Consider the following 17,996-nt stretch of genomic DNA (forward strand, 5'->3'; position numbering starts at 1 on the left):
GTGAGGTCTCTCAGAAGAAGGGGGGGTGTCAAAGCCACAGGAAAAAAAAAACAGCCACATGAAGAGTGGGGCGAGAGGTGCCGGTGGGTGCATTCTTGGCAAAGGGAACCATGTGTACAAAGGTCTGAGGTGTGTTTGAGCAATGGAAGAAGCTCAGTGTGGCTGGAGCTTAGTATGAAAGAGAAGAGTGGTATCCAAATAGGCTTGGAAGAGGTCTGCAGAGGCCAGATCATGCCATGGAAAGGACTTTGGACTATAATTCTAACTACAATGATAAACCATTGACAAGCCAAAAGCAAGGGAATGAGGGAATGCCATGATCGGGTTTCTGCATTAAGGAGGTCACTCTGGCTTCTGTGACAGGGGTCAGTATGGAAGCAGGGACACCAATGTGTGAGGCCATTGCCTGAGAGGTGAAGGTGGCTTAGACCAGGTAGTGGCAATGGAGATGGAGAGAAGTGGATGGATTCGAGATGTGTTTTGGAGGTTGAGTGGACCATACTTGGGGATGTATTGGATGTGGGTGCTGAGGGGGTGGGAGGAATCAAGGTTTCTGGTTTGAACAACTGTGTAGATGTGGTTCCATACTCTGAGATGGGGTATATACTGGGGGAGGTGGAAGTCAAGACTGATTTTGGTCATGTTGATACTGACGTACTTGTGCTCAACAGAACACTTAGGACTGGAGATATAAATGTAGGAGTCCTTAGCATGGTGATGTTACTTAAGACCTTGGGAATGGGTGTAACTGACCAGGGATAGAGGATAGAGCTGTGCCCAGAGGAACTTCAATAAAGGAGGAGCAGACTGCAAAGGTGACTGAGAAGAGACGATAGGATTATTTGTGCATTGCCCATCATTACCAATAGAATGTTTCAGAGTTTGAGGAAGCTGATACATAAAAGTGGCTATTTCTTCAGTGTTCTCTAAGAGGGCAACTTGATAAGAACTAGATATAAGGATGAATAGAATTTTGGAGCTGGAAGGGAAACTGAGTCCTAGAGCAAAGAGGTAATTTGTACAAGATTCGCAGGTAGAGGGCTCATCCGGGCCTCACTGCTTACTAAACGCATGGCTTAGAAACAATCCCGTGTAACCACTTTGTTTTTCAGATTGGAAAACTGAAGTCTTGAAGATGTCAGTGACTTGCCCAAGGTCATATCTTGCTAGCCAAAGATAAGGACTACAGCCCAGGACTCCTGACTCCCTCTTCCTATCACACCTCAGCTGCCTCAGTCTTCTCCAAAGTGAACTTTAGGGACTAGTTTAATTTCACGAGATGGCGGGACTAGTGGTAAAGGTGGTGAAGAGGAAATATTTTTTTAAAAAGATAAATATGGAGAGATCACCAAATCTCAGGGTTCCCATGGGGTTTTCCCTACCTCCTTCTTTGACACCTCCCCCATCTGCCTTTTCTCCTCCCTTGCATGCCCTCACTGTGAGTGGCCTTCAAGGCTCAGTTCTTGGCCTTCTGCTCTTCCTACTCTGCACTCACTTCTTTGGGGGCACATGTCAACTCACATTGCTTCAGCTCCTGTGACATGCAGACATGCCCACATCCAGCATTCCAGCCCTTGACTCCACATTTCTCTTTCCACAGCCAGATCTGGGATATTTCCCTACATAAATATGCTTAGCTCAGCTGGAAATCAAAGTCAAAATGGGAATTATTCTCGCTGAAACATCTGCAGCCTTTTCCTACACCCCTGTTTCTTTCAGTGCTTCCATGCTCTCCCAGTCCCCCAGCCTCAAACCTTTCATGTCATCCTTGACTCATGGCTGTTTTGCTCTCTTCTCCCCCAACTCACTTTGTCACCAGGTCATGCGAATTTTTCATTTAGTGAAGGTTCCACAAACTTCCGTGTACTCTAGCATCCCCCAGGAAGCGTGTCCCAGTTTTCAGTTCCTGAGCCCCAACCCCTCTTTAGTCTGGAGGTTTGGGGGGGTGGGGCCTGGTATCTGCATTTTACACAAACTTCCCAGGTGATTCTGATGTGGGTGGACTGCAGACCACCCTTGGAGAACCTATGCCTTCCAGTATCTTTGACTTTGTCCCTTCCTCTCCTTTCCACAACCCCTTTCCCTGTCCCTGCTGGCCCTCGCCACCTCACACCTGGATTGCAGGAACAGCTGGTCTGCCTGCCGCTAGCCTTTCCCTATTCCAGCCTCTCCAGCTGCCGGGACCCATCTTCTACAAATATCTTTTGCATCACATCACTTCTCTGCTCAGAAGCCTACTGTGGCTCCCTCGGACCTATTGGATCCTACCTAAATTCATTTGGCTGGCAGCCTGTCAAGTCTGCATCCCATTCTCCCTCGTTCCTATTTCCCTGCTCACTGCCATCCATCCAGGCTTATTGATCATTTGTTTCTTATGTTAGCTTCTCTACTATTTGGTGGTGGTCTCCTTTCCACTCCACCCCTGAACACTTCTGGTTACACAGAAGGACTTAAGAAAACTGTTTTGATTCTCCATCCTGTTTCTCAATGCATCTGTGCTCCCCTCCCCCCATCACCACCCTGGCCCTGCCATTCACCAGCTATCTGACTTTGTGTATGTTGCTTAAGCTCTTTGTGCCTTAGTTTTCTCATTTCCTCATCTGTGAAATGGGCATATGTATAGTCTATACCTCATAGGTTAGCAGAGAGGATTAAACGAGTTAATAAATGTATAAAAGCTTCAAACAGTGTATGGCACAAAGTAAATACCACAAAAGTGTTAGCTATTATTATTCATTATTGTTATTATCACCCCTGTCAGCCAGCTCCTCCCTGGAAACCACTTCTGCTTGGAATAGCTACCTGATGGTGTTCTCTGTCAAGCCTTCCCCAGTCTGGTGGAGGTGGTTAAGTATTTAGTTTTCAATGAGCTTCTCTGCATGTAACAACCTGAGGAACTGGGCCATCTACCTACCAAGCTCTAACTATGTCCATTGATTTCTAACCAAACAGGAGGAGAGGAGGTGAGACTATAAATAGATTTTATTTAGATTTTCCAGGGTAAGATGCTATTAAGACAACTTCAAAATACCTTAAGGGACAGCAGGTCATACACCTTCCTGGGCAGCCCTTTCCTATGGCCTTTCTAGAGTCCTTCTCCCAGGGACCCTGCCTTCTCATCTGCTCACTTCCTGGGTCATTCAGGGAGCCCTCCCGGCAGCAGCTTCCTGTGTGGTAGTTCCCAGCCTCCTGTGTGGTAGTTCCCAGCCTGTGAGCCTCATACCTTGCTCACGCCCCAAGCACTCTTTGTCTGTAAATAATAAATCTCCCACATCTCCAGTTCTAGTTTTCAAATCCACATCTATGCCATTGTGGCGAATACAATAAATTCTTTCTAAAGCCCTGTCGAATTCACAGTCACGTTTGTCATTATGCACTCTCGCTCCCAATGAAAACCCAAAGTTCAACTCCTATCTGCTGGGGTGGGGAAGGTCTGAGCATGTTTGTGTCGTTTAAAAGGGGCCCTTGGTGTTACAAAAGGCTGGGTGCTGCCGCCCCGTGGGATACGTGGGAGCCGCGGGAGTAGCAAAGAGCTCTCTGGCTCTCGGTTTTCTTGTCTGTTAAATGGAGGTAAATAATAACTGCCTCTTTTCCTAAGGGCAGGAAACGGAATGTTCCGCCTTCATGAGGAGGGGCTCAGAGTAGCGCTCTTGTGATCCTTGTTGCTTGATGGGAGGGCTGAAATGAGGCTCAGATGAGCTAACAGATAGGGACCCACTTGGAGAGGTGGCCTACCCGGGCAGAGGATTATTACCACTGCCATGGCCACCGCCGCCACCGCTGCGGCTGCTGTTCTTGTTCTTTTTTTTCTTTCGTTTTTTTTTCTTGTTCTGGGTCCAGCTGGAGCAGCCAAGCTCCAGAACCCCAAAGCCCGTGAAAGTCTTTCCAGGAGCAATATGTTCTTTTGCCTTTCCCCACCCCCTAAGTTGGTTTTCCGGAGAACAACAACAAGGAAAAAGCTGCTCCTGCCTGTGACTGACAAACATCCACAAAGTTCCTCTTATCTCGTCTAGTAACCCCTGGGGCCTCAGAAGTTGCAGTGTTTGTCTCTGTTTAGTCAGGGTTGCCTAGGAAACAGAGTCGTTCTCTGTTTGCCACTAGGTGACTGTGGAGCAATTTTTTCCCCCTTTCTTGTAGGGAAGAACTTGATGACCAAAGAGGTTTGGGTGTGGCTGGGCTATTTTCTGGGTTTCTTTTTTCATCCACTGGTTCTTGAACGGCTGGAAACTGGGTGTGGAGAATTGACAGAAGATGAGCTGAATAAGCAAAAAAAGTCTTTGGGCTTGCTTGCAAAGGGGGAGGCATTTGGGAACAAGTGGGGACTGGGGACTGCAGAGAGCTGGGCCAGGGTGGGGGATGGCTGCCTGGCAACTCTGAACACACTGGTCCAAAGTTGGTATTTGTCCCAGCAGTGGTGAAATCACAGCATGCCATGACCAAATTGGCAAGTGTAGACATTGAATTTGGCAGAATGAGTAGAGAGGTTAGGAGCAGGTGGGGAAATTGGGCTGTGAGAGGCCAACAAGCAAAGGTTTGCAATGTTCTGAAGAAGAGCTTTGGTGTTTGGAAAAGAACAGGCCAACATGTATGACTTTTATAGAGAAGGAAGCATGTCGTTTTGATTATATTTGAGCAGTGTTTGGTGCAAGAGAAGGGGCCAAGATGACTTGATCACTTTGAGGTTTGTGGCTTAGGACAGTGAAGGCATTCTGTTAAATTTCACGTGGTAAAAGGATCGTTACATATGTTATGGGAAGCTGAGATTGAATAGAGTCACTCGCATAGAGGTGACAGTCTCTCTTGTGGTGAGCACAGTGGACTTAGAGCACAGCTCAGTATCCAGGATGGGTTCACGTTGGGGCGTAGTAGAGGAGACACTGAAGGATTGTTAGAGAATCAGACAACAGGGCAGGACTCCAGATGCCAGAGACATGGGAGTATGGAAAGGGTGATTGGTGATGATGAACCCCAAATTGAGGCAGAGGAGGGAAGCTGGAGTCAGAAGCCTTAGAATTGGCCCTGCCTATGCTGCTGGTGGGTTTTGTGAGAGATTGGAAGCATCTTTCCTTGACAGGGGTGGGGTGGGGTGGGATGCGTGGAGGCGGGTGCAGTAGAAGGGCCTAGTTTTTTTTGCCACCTTCAGTGAGCTACATCCTTTTCACACTAAGGCCCTCTTTGCTCCTTTGTCAAAGTCAAAGGTCACATGTGGATTGGTATTAAATTGATTCTGATGAGGCTTTCAGAAGAGGGAAGAGACCCACTTGTGTTCATTTGGTCTCTCTCTTCTTGCTCCCTCACATGTAGCCCTGGCCCTTTTCTTGTTGGGCTTTCTTGGGGCATCCTTCCTCCCAAATCACCCCTTCAAGCTGAGCTCGCATGCTAATAGTCACCTCGCCATCCACTCCAAACCTCTTATGTGAAAACCGGAGCAGGACAGAGAGGGATGGATGTGGGTTTGAGTCCCAGTTTGCCATAAGAGCTGTGGGACTTTGGCCAAGTCACTTAAATTCGCTGAGTCTCAGCTTCCTGACCCATGCAGTGAGGATAAAGAGCATGGACTTCCTCTCGGTATTGTGAGGATTAAACAAGATCATGGATGTGGCACAGGCCTGGCACTTAGTGGGTGTTCAATGAAGGTTTGGTGAGTCAGAAAAACAGCCCCCCACCACCACCACGGCTATCACGTGAGGGGTCCCTCCTGCCCAGTCCATTCATATTCAGACTCCAATTTTATTTTTAGAAAAAAAAGAGCAAAGTTTATTGAAATTTCAAGCTACATTTGAAAAATCAAAATCCCAATCCTGGAGACATACATCAGGATAAGGTGTCAGAAAGTGGAAAGTGTTCACTGTCACACAACCCCCTAGAGACAAGCTCCCTGAGGACATCGCCCAGGCACCATCAGGTCAAAGTCATTCCATTGTCCACAACGGGACACCATCAAGCCAATCGCTGGTCACTTGAAAGTTTCCCACAAGAGTTAAAAAAAAACCAAACAACGTTTTTAAATGACACCGTGAAGTCCAAGCTTATTTTCTCTCAACCCCATTCTATTTAGTCAGCACCAGTGAATGGCGGGTTTGGCATTCAAAAGAGGACCTCACATGCCTTTGATGAACAGATGGAAAGGAGTTGCAGCAGCAAGGCATCCGTGGCCACCTCCCGATGCTGGCCCCTTCCCTGCCTTTATTCTTCAGTCTTACTTAACCTAAAGGACAAACTGGATCAACTTGGTAAATGAACACAGTCAAAGAATTAGCCTGAAGACACAGGGGACCAGTCGACACTCCCAAAGCTGGTTAGGCCCTTCAACATGTAGGTGGTGTATGTGTATATGTATACATCTCTACACTAAGATACAGATCTAGCCCTATGGGTATATATACGCATTTATGGCTATATAGAAAAACTATGCCAATACTAACCAAACAGAACTTTGTAAGCGGTCATCCCAAAGCTGTAATCCCACACTGGGCTGTGCACAAAGCCATGCATTACACCATATTAACCAACAGAAGGCTGACTTGGCTCAATCTCTCCCATCTGTTCTCCCGGCCCTTGCAAGGCAAGGGAGGAGAGAGGTTGCCTCTGCTTAAAACACAAGTGGCTTCTTCATCAGAACAGTCGTTGTCAAGTGAAGCTGTTGAAGATGTCCATGGAAATGAAAAAACAGACCCCGTATACTTTCTGGAGCAAACTGGCATCACATCTCCAACTACCTTTCCCCTTTGCCAGTTGCAGCTAAGTTGCCCGGGCCCTGGGAGCCCCCAGGGCACGGTGGCATTAGAGGCTCACTGGCTTGGGGTAACTAAGCCCCATGCAACTCAGCCTCCAGAGTCCTGCTCTCTGTCAGGGGTCTGTCACTGGAGTGGACCCAGGTGGCCATGTCCTTGGGACATCTCTTGGCACCAGCTATGCTAGGTGTAAAGTTCTCCACGTGAGATGACGCTTGGGGAGCCAAAAACAAACTGGAAAGAACTAGGTAGAACAAGTTTAGTGGCTCTGCCCACCCCAAGGACAGAGCCACTTACACTGCAGAACCACCGGGGGCCTCCGGTGCTTGTGGGGACTCAGTTGCTGGCTCTTCAGGGCTTAAACGAGACTGGAACTTCTCCAGCTGCTCCGGGCTGGCCAGAGTCTTCAATAGGGTATTCTCACGCTCCAGCTGGGAGTTCTTTTCCACCAGCTCCCGGATCTGCTCCTTCAGGATCTCCACCTCTTCTCGCACAGCATACATCAGATGATTCTTCACTAGATCCTGCCACAGAGGAAATAACATCAAAGTCGTTCATGGGCCGGTCACTGTGCCATTGGTGTGCCTGCACTCTCCTTCATACACTGACCTCTGGCCTTTCCCCTCAGCACAATGGTGCCACAGCCCCATTCCTCGTGCATCTTTCTCTGAAGCACTGAAACCATCTCTCGTGAGAGCTGGATGATTTGGGCCATGACTGAGTTGGGAGCCCAGTTTTGAACTAGGTAGATGCCCCTTGCAAGTTTCTAATGACTTTCAAAGTCAGCTGGCTGCTCAGGGGCCTTTCGGGTGCGACTTCAGCTGGTTGCTGATGGTTTGCTGGGACCCCATTCAACATATGGTCTGGATGCTGGCCCTGATACCCGGGACCTGCAATGCACCCCATACTGTTTGTCTCCTTTACAAATCTTCACCGAGAGAATAAAACGGGCTCTTCTGGAGCCTTCTCTCCTCCACCTGACCCAGCACACTGAGTCTGACATCAGCCCTGAGGGGAGGTACAGGGATTGCTGCTGTCCTCTCTGAATTGATGACTGCACTGGGGGCAGGAACTATGTCATTAGGCTCTAGGGCATAATTAAGTGGCTGCTAACTGCTGGAAGCCCCAACCCCCTGCAGCCGTTTTGGCTGCTCTGTGGAGTATGACCTCTACCTGGTAAGGAGAGGGAGAAGGGGTGGGGTGCTTTGCTTCCTGTTTCCTTCCAACACCTGACCCCAGCCCAGGCTCTGCAGAGGCACTGCAGTGCAGTTGCATCCAATGAGCTGTGCCCCCCGCCAACTGCGGGATGCAGACAAATGCAAGTCCCTGTGCTCCCTGCCCTGCAACGGGTCCAAGGAGGGAGCCAGAGGCTGCTGCAAAGCCCTGAGATGGGGGACGGAGGGAGAAAGGAAGGAGCCCAGCAGGGGCAGACTGGAAATGTTCTAAAAGATGCCCCTCTAACTGGACTCTACTTAAGGCATCCAGGGACATGGGAAGCAGGCTGTCAGCTTCCTCAGGCTCTTGCCTAACAGCTTTTGCACCCGCCCCCTCAGTCCTGCCCCGAGTTACATAAGCAGCAGCTAGCTCTGTGGACCGGAATGACGCAGTGAGGCCACTCACCATGGCCTGTTCGATTTTGTTGTCTATGGCCACCACGCTGGCTCCGGAGGCACTGCCAAGACAAAAAGCAAAGCGACCGCGTTACCACTCATTTCCACCATGAGTACCTGGCAGCTGTGGCCAAAGTCCTCCATGTGCCCGGGCTCTCCCTCTCTCCCGCCTCCCTGGCTCGGAGTTCCCAGTAATTTGTCCCCAGGTCTCTCCCTGGCCCCTGCAGGAAGCTGCACCTCCCCACCCAGGCTGGCTCCTCGCCGCTGCCGCCGCCGCCCTGAGCTCAGACTGCAGCGACGCGCGGGTCCCCGGGGCGCTCTGGCACGCTCGCCCTGCCCGAGATACATGCAAACAATGGGGGGCGAGCGGCCCAGGGAGTCCCCTGGAGCTGGCCCATGCCGGCCCCAACCCTGAAGGTCCCGGGCAGGCCTACCTGGCTCCAAAGCTAGCTAGGGATTCCTTTCCGGCTCGGAAGCTTCCGGCCTGGCCTCCCCAGCGGCACACGGCGAGCAGACAGCCCTCTGCCCAGCCCTGCCCCGCCGCCCCTCTGCCTCCGGCTGCCTCTGCGGCTGCAGCAGCTCGTTCTCACCGCGCAGCGGCCGCAGGGACGCTCCGACGGCGGATCCCAGCGTGGCGATGACCTCCTCCCCCTCCCTGCGTCCCTTCCCTCCGCCCCTTCCCAGGATGCTGCACCGCGGGGAACAGGGACCCGCCGAGCAGCGCTCGCTCGGAGATCCGGCTCCGAGCCCAGCCCCCGCCTGCGCCCCGGCTCGGCTCTGAACGCCACTGGGGCCAGGGGTTTACCTGTTATCCAGCTTAACGGAAACCACATCCCCTCCGAGCAGGGAAGAGAAGAAAGATATGGAGAAATTGTGCAGCTGATAGACCGCCACCTCCATGGGGGTCTGATACATTTCAGTTTTCGTGGCTCGGGCTACCGGGGAACTCTGGACGGGCTTCGGGCCAGGCCGGGCGGGCCGGGCGGCCGCTGGCTGCTGGCGCGCTGCACCGGGCTGGGCTCTGCGCGTCCTGCCCTGCGGCTAGGAATGGGGCCAAGGCTGCTGAGCGGACCCAAAGGCAGGCAGGCGCTTCAGCTCGTTGAAGGGAAGTGACTCGAGGGATGTCACCTAATGTGTCACAAACCCTACGGCCGCCAGTCCAACCCAGACTCGAAGATATTTCGGCTCCTGCTTCTTTATATAGGAGGAGCCGGCTGCGTCACATGGCGTCAGGGGCCATGCAAATGAGTCCTGTACCGGGCGGGCGTTGTGGCTCAGTTAAACCACATGCCCTCCCTGAACCTTAGGCTGGGACTGTAAACAGTTCAGCACTTTCTTGTGCCAACTGGCATCTCCAAAGAGGGCTCTGGAGATTGGTAAAAACCAAACGGGAGCAGAACCTAAGAGATTGCTGATTGCTAGGGAAAAAGGAGACCAAATGCCATAACAGGAGAAAGAAAGCATTCGGTAGAGGGCGGCGCTGGGACAGAAGAGTTTGAAAGCTCTTTTCGAAGTGTCAGCCAACATACCCTGATGGCTTTGCAATACTTTAGCACTCCCTGGACACCCACCCCCATCATCAGGAGCTTCACCATCTTCCTGCTGCCTGCCCTCTCAGCTTCTCTCCTGCACACAGTTGTCACCTACATGTTCCCTCTCCTACCAACCCAGCTGTCTCCTCAACCAGCCAGCTGCCCGCCCCAAACTGGCACCTATCTACTCACCTCCTCCTTTGAATGTACAGGTGTGTGATGTACTGGGCTCAGGAGCTAATCTGTGCATGCATGTGTGTGGTGGGGAGGGTGCCCAGGAACTCAGATGAGTGCGTGAACATGTAGACGGGAGCAGCTGGGGGCTAGGTGGGTGACAGAAGAGGTGGAGAGAAGACAAGGTAGGGGACTGGGCCCTGGAGTGACCACAAAATGCCAGCCCCTATAGGTCTCCAGACCCCACTTTGCAAAGAAAATACATTATCCGGGATCTCATGTCCCTATTTTTTTAAAAAAAGTTTTTTTTTTTAACTTTCCTATAAACAGCAAATGACAACAAAACTACCAACTAAGGCTATATATAAACTATCCTACCTGCCCTGTGACAGGTCCAGCCACATATTTGGAGAGTCCTTCAGGAAAATACAGATTCCAAACCACAAGGAACATGAAAAGATTACTGTTGCCTAATAAGAGTTTCATATGTTTCCATCAAAATATATTTTCATATGCTCACTTTGGTGGTGATGGTAGCACAACATTGTGACTGTAATTAACAGCACTGAATTATACATTTGAATGTGGTTAAAAGGGGAAATTTTAGGTTTGAGATATGTTACTAAGATAAAGGTTTTAGGAAAAATCCATGGAACTGCACAACACGAACAGTGAACCCTAAGTTAAACCATGGACTGTAGTTAATAGTACAGTCATAAAAATGTGCTTTCATCAGTTGTAACAAATGGACCACGCCAATGCAAGGTGTTAATAATAGGGTGGTTTATGGGAACTCTGTATTTTCTGCAAGATTTCTCTGTAAACCTACAACTTCTATAATGAAACAACGACCAGAGGCATGGTTCTCAGGTCCTTTGCTCCTGCTCCGCCCTAAGTGATGCCACCTGGTGGACAGAAGCAGAATTGCTGCCGGATGGAGCAATCTGGGCAGGACAAGGGACAGGTGATGCAACCAGGACTATTATTTACGCCAACCCAAGGGCCATAAGAAGTACACTGGGTTCCTCCACATATATAATAGTTTGGGTGAAGTTAAGGCCAGTACCCATGAATCAGTGCTCCAAAAGCTGTCGTCCAACGAAATACCTAATGCAATCATGACATTGGAAAAGTACTGGGGCCTCTTATCAGCAAAGAAGGGAATTATTATTTGCTTCAGGATATTTCTCCTAACTGGGTGCCCAGCTCCAATACCTTGGCCAAGGCCCCAGCTAAGCCCAGTCTGAAGGCCTTGATTTTTTCCAGGTTGCCAGTGCCGTGATGGCACTGAGCAGCAAATATTTTTCGCTGTGACTTGGAGGGGGGTGGCACACAATGGCCATCACATTTGCAAAGAGCTGACAAATAGAACTGTCCAAGCAAACCTACTACACTAGCCCAGGATGGTGTTTTTCTTCACCCCAGTTGTAGGTGGGAGATGATCCCAAACTTCAGGACATTTTGTTAACTTTTAGGTCACAAGCTCTCTGAACATGGTGTTTGCAGTAAGCAGAATGTACTAGATACAACCAAGTGCCAACTATATTTATAGGTCATCGAGAACATTAGGTGAGGAAAAAAAAGCCCTTCTTAAATCAGGATCTTAATAGATATTAGAGAGAGGCGGGGCAAGATGGCAGACTGGTGAGCTGTATGTTTTAGTTACTCCTCCAGGAAAGTAGGTAGAAAGCCAGGAACTGCGTGGACTGGACACCACAGAGCAATCTGACTTTGGGCATACTTCATACAACACTCGTGAAAACGTGGAACTGCTGAGATCAGCGAAATCTGTAAGTTTTTGCGGCCAGGGGACCCGCGCCCCTCCCTGCCAGGCTCAGTCCCGGGGGAGGAGGGGCTGTCAGCTCCGGGAAGGAGAAGGGAGAACTGCAGTGGCAGCCCTTATCGGAAACTCATTCTACTGATCCAAACTCCAACCATAGATAGACTGAGACCAGACACCAGAGAATCTGAGAGCAGCCAGCCCAGCAGAGAGGAGACAGGCAGAGAAAAAAAAACAACACAAAAAACTCCAAAATAAAAGCGGAGGATTTTTGGAGTTCTGGTGAACATAGAAAGGGGAAGGGCCCTGAGGCGCGTATGCAAATCCCGAAGAAAAGCTGATCTCTCTGCCCTGTGGACCTTTCCTTAATGGCCCTGGTTGCTTTGTCTCTTAGCATTTCAATAACCCATTAGATCTCTGAGGAGGGCCCTTTTTTTTTTTTAATCCTTTTTTCTTTTTCTAAAACAATTACTCTAAGAAGCCCAATACAGAAAGCTTCAAAGACTTGCAATTTGGGCAGGTCAAGTCAAGAGCAGAACTAGGAGAGCTCTGAGACAAAACACAATAATCCAGTGGCTGAGAAAATTCACTAAACACCACAACTTCCCAAGAAAAGAGGGGTGTCCGCTCACAGCCATCATCCTGGTGGACAGGAAACACTCCTGCCCATTGCCAGCTCCATAGCCCAGAACTGCCCCAGACAACCCAGTGTGATGGAAGTGCTTCAAATAACAGGCACACTCCACAAAACTGGGTGTGGACATTAGCCTTCCCTGCAACCTCAGCTGATTGTCCCAGAGTTGGGAAGGTACAGCAGTGTGAATTAACAAAGCCCCATTCAGCCATCATTTCAGCAGACTGGTAGCCTCCCTACACAGCCCAGCAGCCCAGAACTGCCCTGGGGGGACGGCACTCACCTGTGACATAGCACAGCCATCCCTCAACAGAGGACCCGGGGTGCACGGCCTGGAAGAGGGGCCCACTTGCAAGTCTCAGGAGCCATACGCCAATACCAAGGACTTGTGGGTAAGTGGCAGAGACAAACTGTGGCAGGACTGAACTGAAGGATTAGACTATTGCAGCAGCTTTAAAACTCTAGGATCACCAGGGAGACTTGATTGTTAGAGCCACCCCCCCTCCCTGACTGCCCAGAAACACGCCCCATATACAGGGCAGGCAACACCAACTACACACGCAAGCTTGGTACACTAATTGGACCCCACAAGACTCACTCCCCCACTCACCAAAAAGGCTAAGCAGGGGAGAACTGGCTTGTGGAGAACAGGTGGCTCGTGGACGCCACCTGCTGGTTAGTTAGAGAAAGTGTACTCCACGAAGCTGTAGATCTGATAAATTAGAGATAAGGACTTCAATTGGTCTACAAATCCTAAAAGAACCCTATCAAGTTCAGCAAATGCCACGAGGCCAAAAACAACAGAAAATTATACAGCATATGAAAAAACCAGATGATATGGATAACCCAAGCCCAAGCACCCAAATCAAAAGACCATAAGAGACACAGCACCTAGAGCAGCTACTCAAAGAACTAAAGATGAACAATGAGACCATAGTACGGGAGACAAAGGAAATCAAGAAGACCCTAGAAGAGCATAAAGAAGACATTGCAATACTAAATAAAAAAATGGATGATCTTATGGAAATTAAAGAAACTGTTGACCAAATTAAAAAGATTCTGGACACTCATAGTACAAGACTAGAGGAAGTTGAACAACGAATCAGTGACCTCGAAGATGACAGAATGGAAAATGAAAGCATAAAAGAAAGAATGGGGAAAAAAATTGAAAAAATCGAAATGGACCTCAGGGACATGATAGATAATATGAAACGTCCAAATATAAGACTCATTGGTGTCCCAGAAGGGGAAGAAAAGGGTAAAGGTCTAGGAAGAGTATTCAAAGAAATTGTTGGGGAAAACTTCCCAAATCTTCTAAACAACATAAATACACAAATCATAAATGCTCAGCAAACCCCAAATAGAATAAATCCAAATAAACCCACTCCGAGACATATACTGATTACACTGTCAAACACAGAAGAGAAGGAGCAAGTTCTGAAAGCAGCAAGAGAAAAGCAATTCACCACATACAAAGGAAACAGCATAAGACTAAGTAGTGACTACTCAGCAGCCACCATGGAGGCGAGAAGGCAGTGGCATGATATATTTAAAATTCTGAGTGAGAAAAATTTCCAGCCAAGAATACTTTATCCAGCAAAGCTCTCCTTCAAATTTGAGGGAGAGCTTAAATTTTTCACAGACAAACAAATGCTGAGAGAATTTGCTAACAAGAGACCTGCCCTACTGGAGATACTAAAGGGAGCCCTACAGACAGAGAAACAAGGAAAGGACAGAGAGACTTGGAGAAAGGTTCAGTACTAAAGAGATTCGGTATGGGTACAATAAAGGATATTAATAGACAGAGGGGAAAAATATGACAAACATAAACCAAAGGATAAGATGCCTGACTCAAGAAATGCCTTCACGGTTATAACGTTGAATGTAAATGGATTAAACTCCCCAATTAAAAGATATAGATTCGCAGAATGGATCAAAAAAAAATGAACCATCAATATGTTGCATACAAGAGACTCATCTTAGACACAGGGACACAAAGAAACTGAAAGTGAAAGGATGGAGAAAAATATTTCATGCAAGCTACAGCCAAAAGAAAGCAGGTGTAGCAATATTAATCTCAGATAAAATAGACTTCAAATGCAGGGATGTTTTGAGAGACAAAGAAGGCCACTACGTACTAATAAAAGGGGCAATTCAGCAAGAAGAAATAACAATCGTAAATGTCTATGCACCCAATCAAGGTGCCACAAAATACATGAGAGAAACACTGGCAAAACTAAAGGAAGCAATTGATGTTTCCACAATAATTGTGGGAGACTTCAACACATCACTCTCTCCTATAGATAGATCAACCAGACAGAAGACCAATAAGGAAATTGAAAACCTAAACAATCTGATAAATGAATTAGATTTAACAGACATATACAGGACATTACATCCCAAATCACCAGGATACACATACTTTTCTAGTGCTCATGGAACTTTCTCCAGAATAGATCATATGCTGGGACATAAAACAAGCCTCAATAAATTTAAAAAGATTGAAATTATTCAAAGCACATTCTCTGACCACAATGGAATACAATTAGAAGTCAATAACCATCAGAGACTTAGAAAATTCACAAATACCTGGAGGTTAAACAACACACTCCTAAACAATCAGTGGGTTAAAGAAGAAATAGCAAGAGAAATTGCTAAATATATAGAGACAAATGAAAATGAGAACACAACATACCAAAACCTATGGGATGCAGCAAAAGCAGTGCTCAGGGGGAAATTTATAGCACTAAACGCATATATTAAAAAGGAAGAAAGAGCCAAAATCAAAGAACTAATGGATCAACTGAAGAAGCTAGAAAATGAACAGCAAACCAATCCTAAACCAAGTAGAAGAAAAGAAATAACAAGGATTAAAGCAGAAATAAATGACATAGAGAACAAAAAAACAATAGAGAGGATAAATATCACCAAAAGTTGGTTCTTTGAGAAGATCAACAAGATTGACAAGCCCCTAGCTAGACTGACAAAATCAAAAAGAGAGAAGACCCATATAAACAAAATAATGAATGAAAAAGGTGACATAACTGCAGATCCTGAAGAAATTAAAAAAATTATAAGAGGATACTATGAACAACTGTATGGCAACAAACTGGATAATGTAGAGGAAATGGACAATTTCCTGGAAACATATGAACAACCTAGACTGACCAGAGAAGAAATAGAAGACCTCAACCAACCCATCACAAGCAAAGAGATCCAATCAGTCATCAAAAATCTTCCCACAAATAATGCCCAGGGCCAGATGGCTTCACAGGGGAATTCTACCAAACTTTCCAGAAAGAACTGACACCAATCTTACTCAAACTCTTTCAAAACATTGAAGAAAATGGAACACTACCTAACTCATTTTATGAAGCTAACATCAATCTAATACCAAAACCAGGCAAAGATGCTACAAAAAAGGAAAACTACCGGCCAATCTCCCTAATGAATATAGATGCAAAAATCCTCAACAAAATACTTGCAAATCGAATCCAAAGACACATTAAAAAAATCATACACCATGACCAAGTGGGGTTTATTCCAGGCATGCAAGGATGGTTCAACATAAGAAAATCAATCAATGTATTACAACACGTTAAAAACTCGAAAGGGAAAAATCAATTGATCATCTCAATAGATGCTGAAAAAGCATTTGACAAAATCCAACATCCCTTTTTGATAAAAACACTTCAAAAGGTAGGAATTGAAGGAAACTTCCTCAACATGATAAAGAGCATATATGAAAAACCCACAGCCAGCATAGTACTCAATGGTGAGAGACTGAAAGCCTTCCCTCTAAGATCAGGAACAAGACAAGGATGCCCGCTGTCACCACTGTTATTCAACATTGTGCTGGAAGTGCTAGCCAGGGCAATCCGGCAAGACAAAGAAATAAAAGGCATCCAAATTGGAAAAGAAGAAGTAAAACTGTCATTGTTTGCAGATGATATGATCTTATATCTAGAAAACCCTGAGAAATCGACGATACAGCTACTAGAGCTAATAAACAAATTTAGCAAAGTAGCGGGATACAAGGTTAATGCACATAAGTCAGTAATGTTTCTATATGCTAGAAATGAACAAACTGAAGAGACACTCAAGAAAAAGATACCATTTTCAATAGCAACTGAAAAAATCAAGTACCTAGGAATAAACTTAACCAAAGATGTAAAAGACCTATACAAAGAAAACTACATAACTCTACTAAAAGAAATAGAAGGGGACCTTAAAAGATGGAAAAATATTCCATGTTCATGGATAGGAAGACTAAATGTCATTAAGATGTCAATTCTACCCAAACTCATCTACAGATTCAATGCAATCCCAATCAAAATTCCAACAACCTACTTTGCAGACTTGGAAAAGCTAGTTATCAAATTTATTTGGAAAGGGAAGATGCCTCGAATTGCTAAAGACACTCTAAAAAAGAAAAACGAAGTGGGAGGACTTACACTCCCTGACTTTGAAGCTTATTATAAAGCCACAGTTGCCAAAACAGCATGGTACTGGCACAAAGATAGACATATAGATCAATGGAATCGAATTGAGAATTCGGAGATAGACCCTCAGATCTATGGCCGACTGATCTTTGATAAGGCCCCCCAAAGTCACTGAACTGAGTCATAATGGTCTTTTCAACAAATGGGGCTGGGAGAGTTGGATATCCATATCCAAAAGAATGAAAGAGGACCCCTACCTCACCCCCTACACAAAAATTAACTCAAAATGGACCAAAGATCTCAATATAAAAGAAAGTACCATAAAACTCCTAGAAGATAATGTAGGAAAACATCTTCAAGACCTTGTATTAGGCGGCCACTTCCTAGACTTTACACCCAAAGCACAAGCAACAAAAGAGAAAATAGATAAATGGGAACTCCTCAAGCTTAGAAGTTTCTGCACCTCAAAGGAATTTCTCAAAAAGGTAAAGAGGCAGCCAACTCAATGGGAAAAAATTTTTGGAAACCATGTATCTGACAAAAGACTGATATCTTGCATATATAAAGAAATCCTACAACTCAATGACAATAGTACAGTCGGCCCAATTATAAAATGGGCAAAAGATATGAAAAGACAGTTCTCTGAAGAGGAAATACAAATGGCCAAGAAACACATGAAAAAATGTTCAGCTTCACTAGCTATTAGAGAGATGCAAATTAAGACCACAATGAGATACCATCTAACACCGGTTAGAATGGCTGCCATTAAACAAACAGGAAACTACAAATGCTGGAGGGGATGTGGAGAAATTGGAACTCTTATTCATTGTTGGTGGGACTGTATAATGGTTCAGCCACTCTGGAAGTCAGTCTGGCAGTTCCTTAGAAAACTAGATATAGAGTTACCATTCGATCCAGCGATTGCACTTCTTGGTATATACCCGGAAGATCGGAAAGCAGTGACACGAACAGATATCTGCACGCCAATGTTCATAGCAGCATTATTCACAATTGCCAAGAGATGGAAACAACCCAAATGTCCTTCAACAGATGAGTGGATAAATAAAATGTGGTATATACACACGATGGA

At 46.6% G+C, this 17,996-nt stretch overlaps 1 protein-coding gene across 3 annotated transcripts in view; it reads right to left on the bottom strand.

Moving 5' to 3' along the window:
• Positions 1–5,728: 5,728 nt before the first annotated feature.
• The window catches only part of TSC22D3 (TSC22 domain family member 3), a 77,365-nt gene continuing 65,097 nt past the window's right edge, over positions 5,729–17,996 (bottom strand). Inside the window, exons 1-3 of one of the 3 annotated variants that reach the window (XM_037821805.1) lie at positions 9,150–9,522; positions 8,355–8,406; positions 5,729–7,258 (exon numbers count right to left, since the gene is read on the bottom strand). In XM_037821805.1, coding sequence (XP_037677733.1) covers positions 7,028–7,258; positions 8,355–8,406; positions 9,150–9,259 — 393 coding nt within the window. In that variant the 5' untranslated portion in view covers positions 9,260–9,522 and the 3' untranslated portion in view covers positions 5,729–7,027. Of the gene's footprint in view, positions 7,259–8,354; positions 8,407–8,778; positions 8,975–9,149; positions 9,523–17,996 lie in introns of those variants that run through there. The other 2 variants (XM_037821806.1, XM_037821804.1) reach the window with 2 other exon arrangements.

This window comes from Choloepus didactylus, chromosome X (genome assembly GCF_015220235.1).
Source record: "Choloepus didactylus isolate mChoDid1 chromosome X, mChoDid1.pri, whole genome shotgun sequence".
NCBI classification, from domain to species: domain Eukaryota; kingdom Metazoa; phylum Chordata; class Mammalia; order Pilosa; family Megalonychidae; genus Choloepus; species Choloepus didactylus.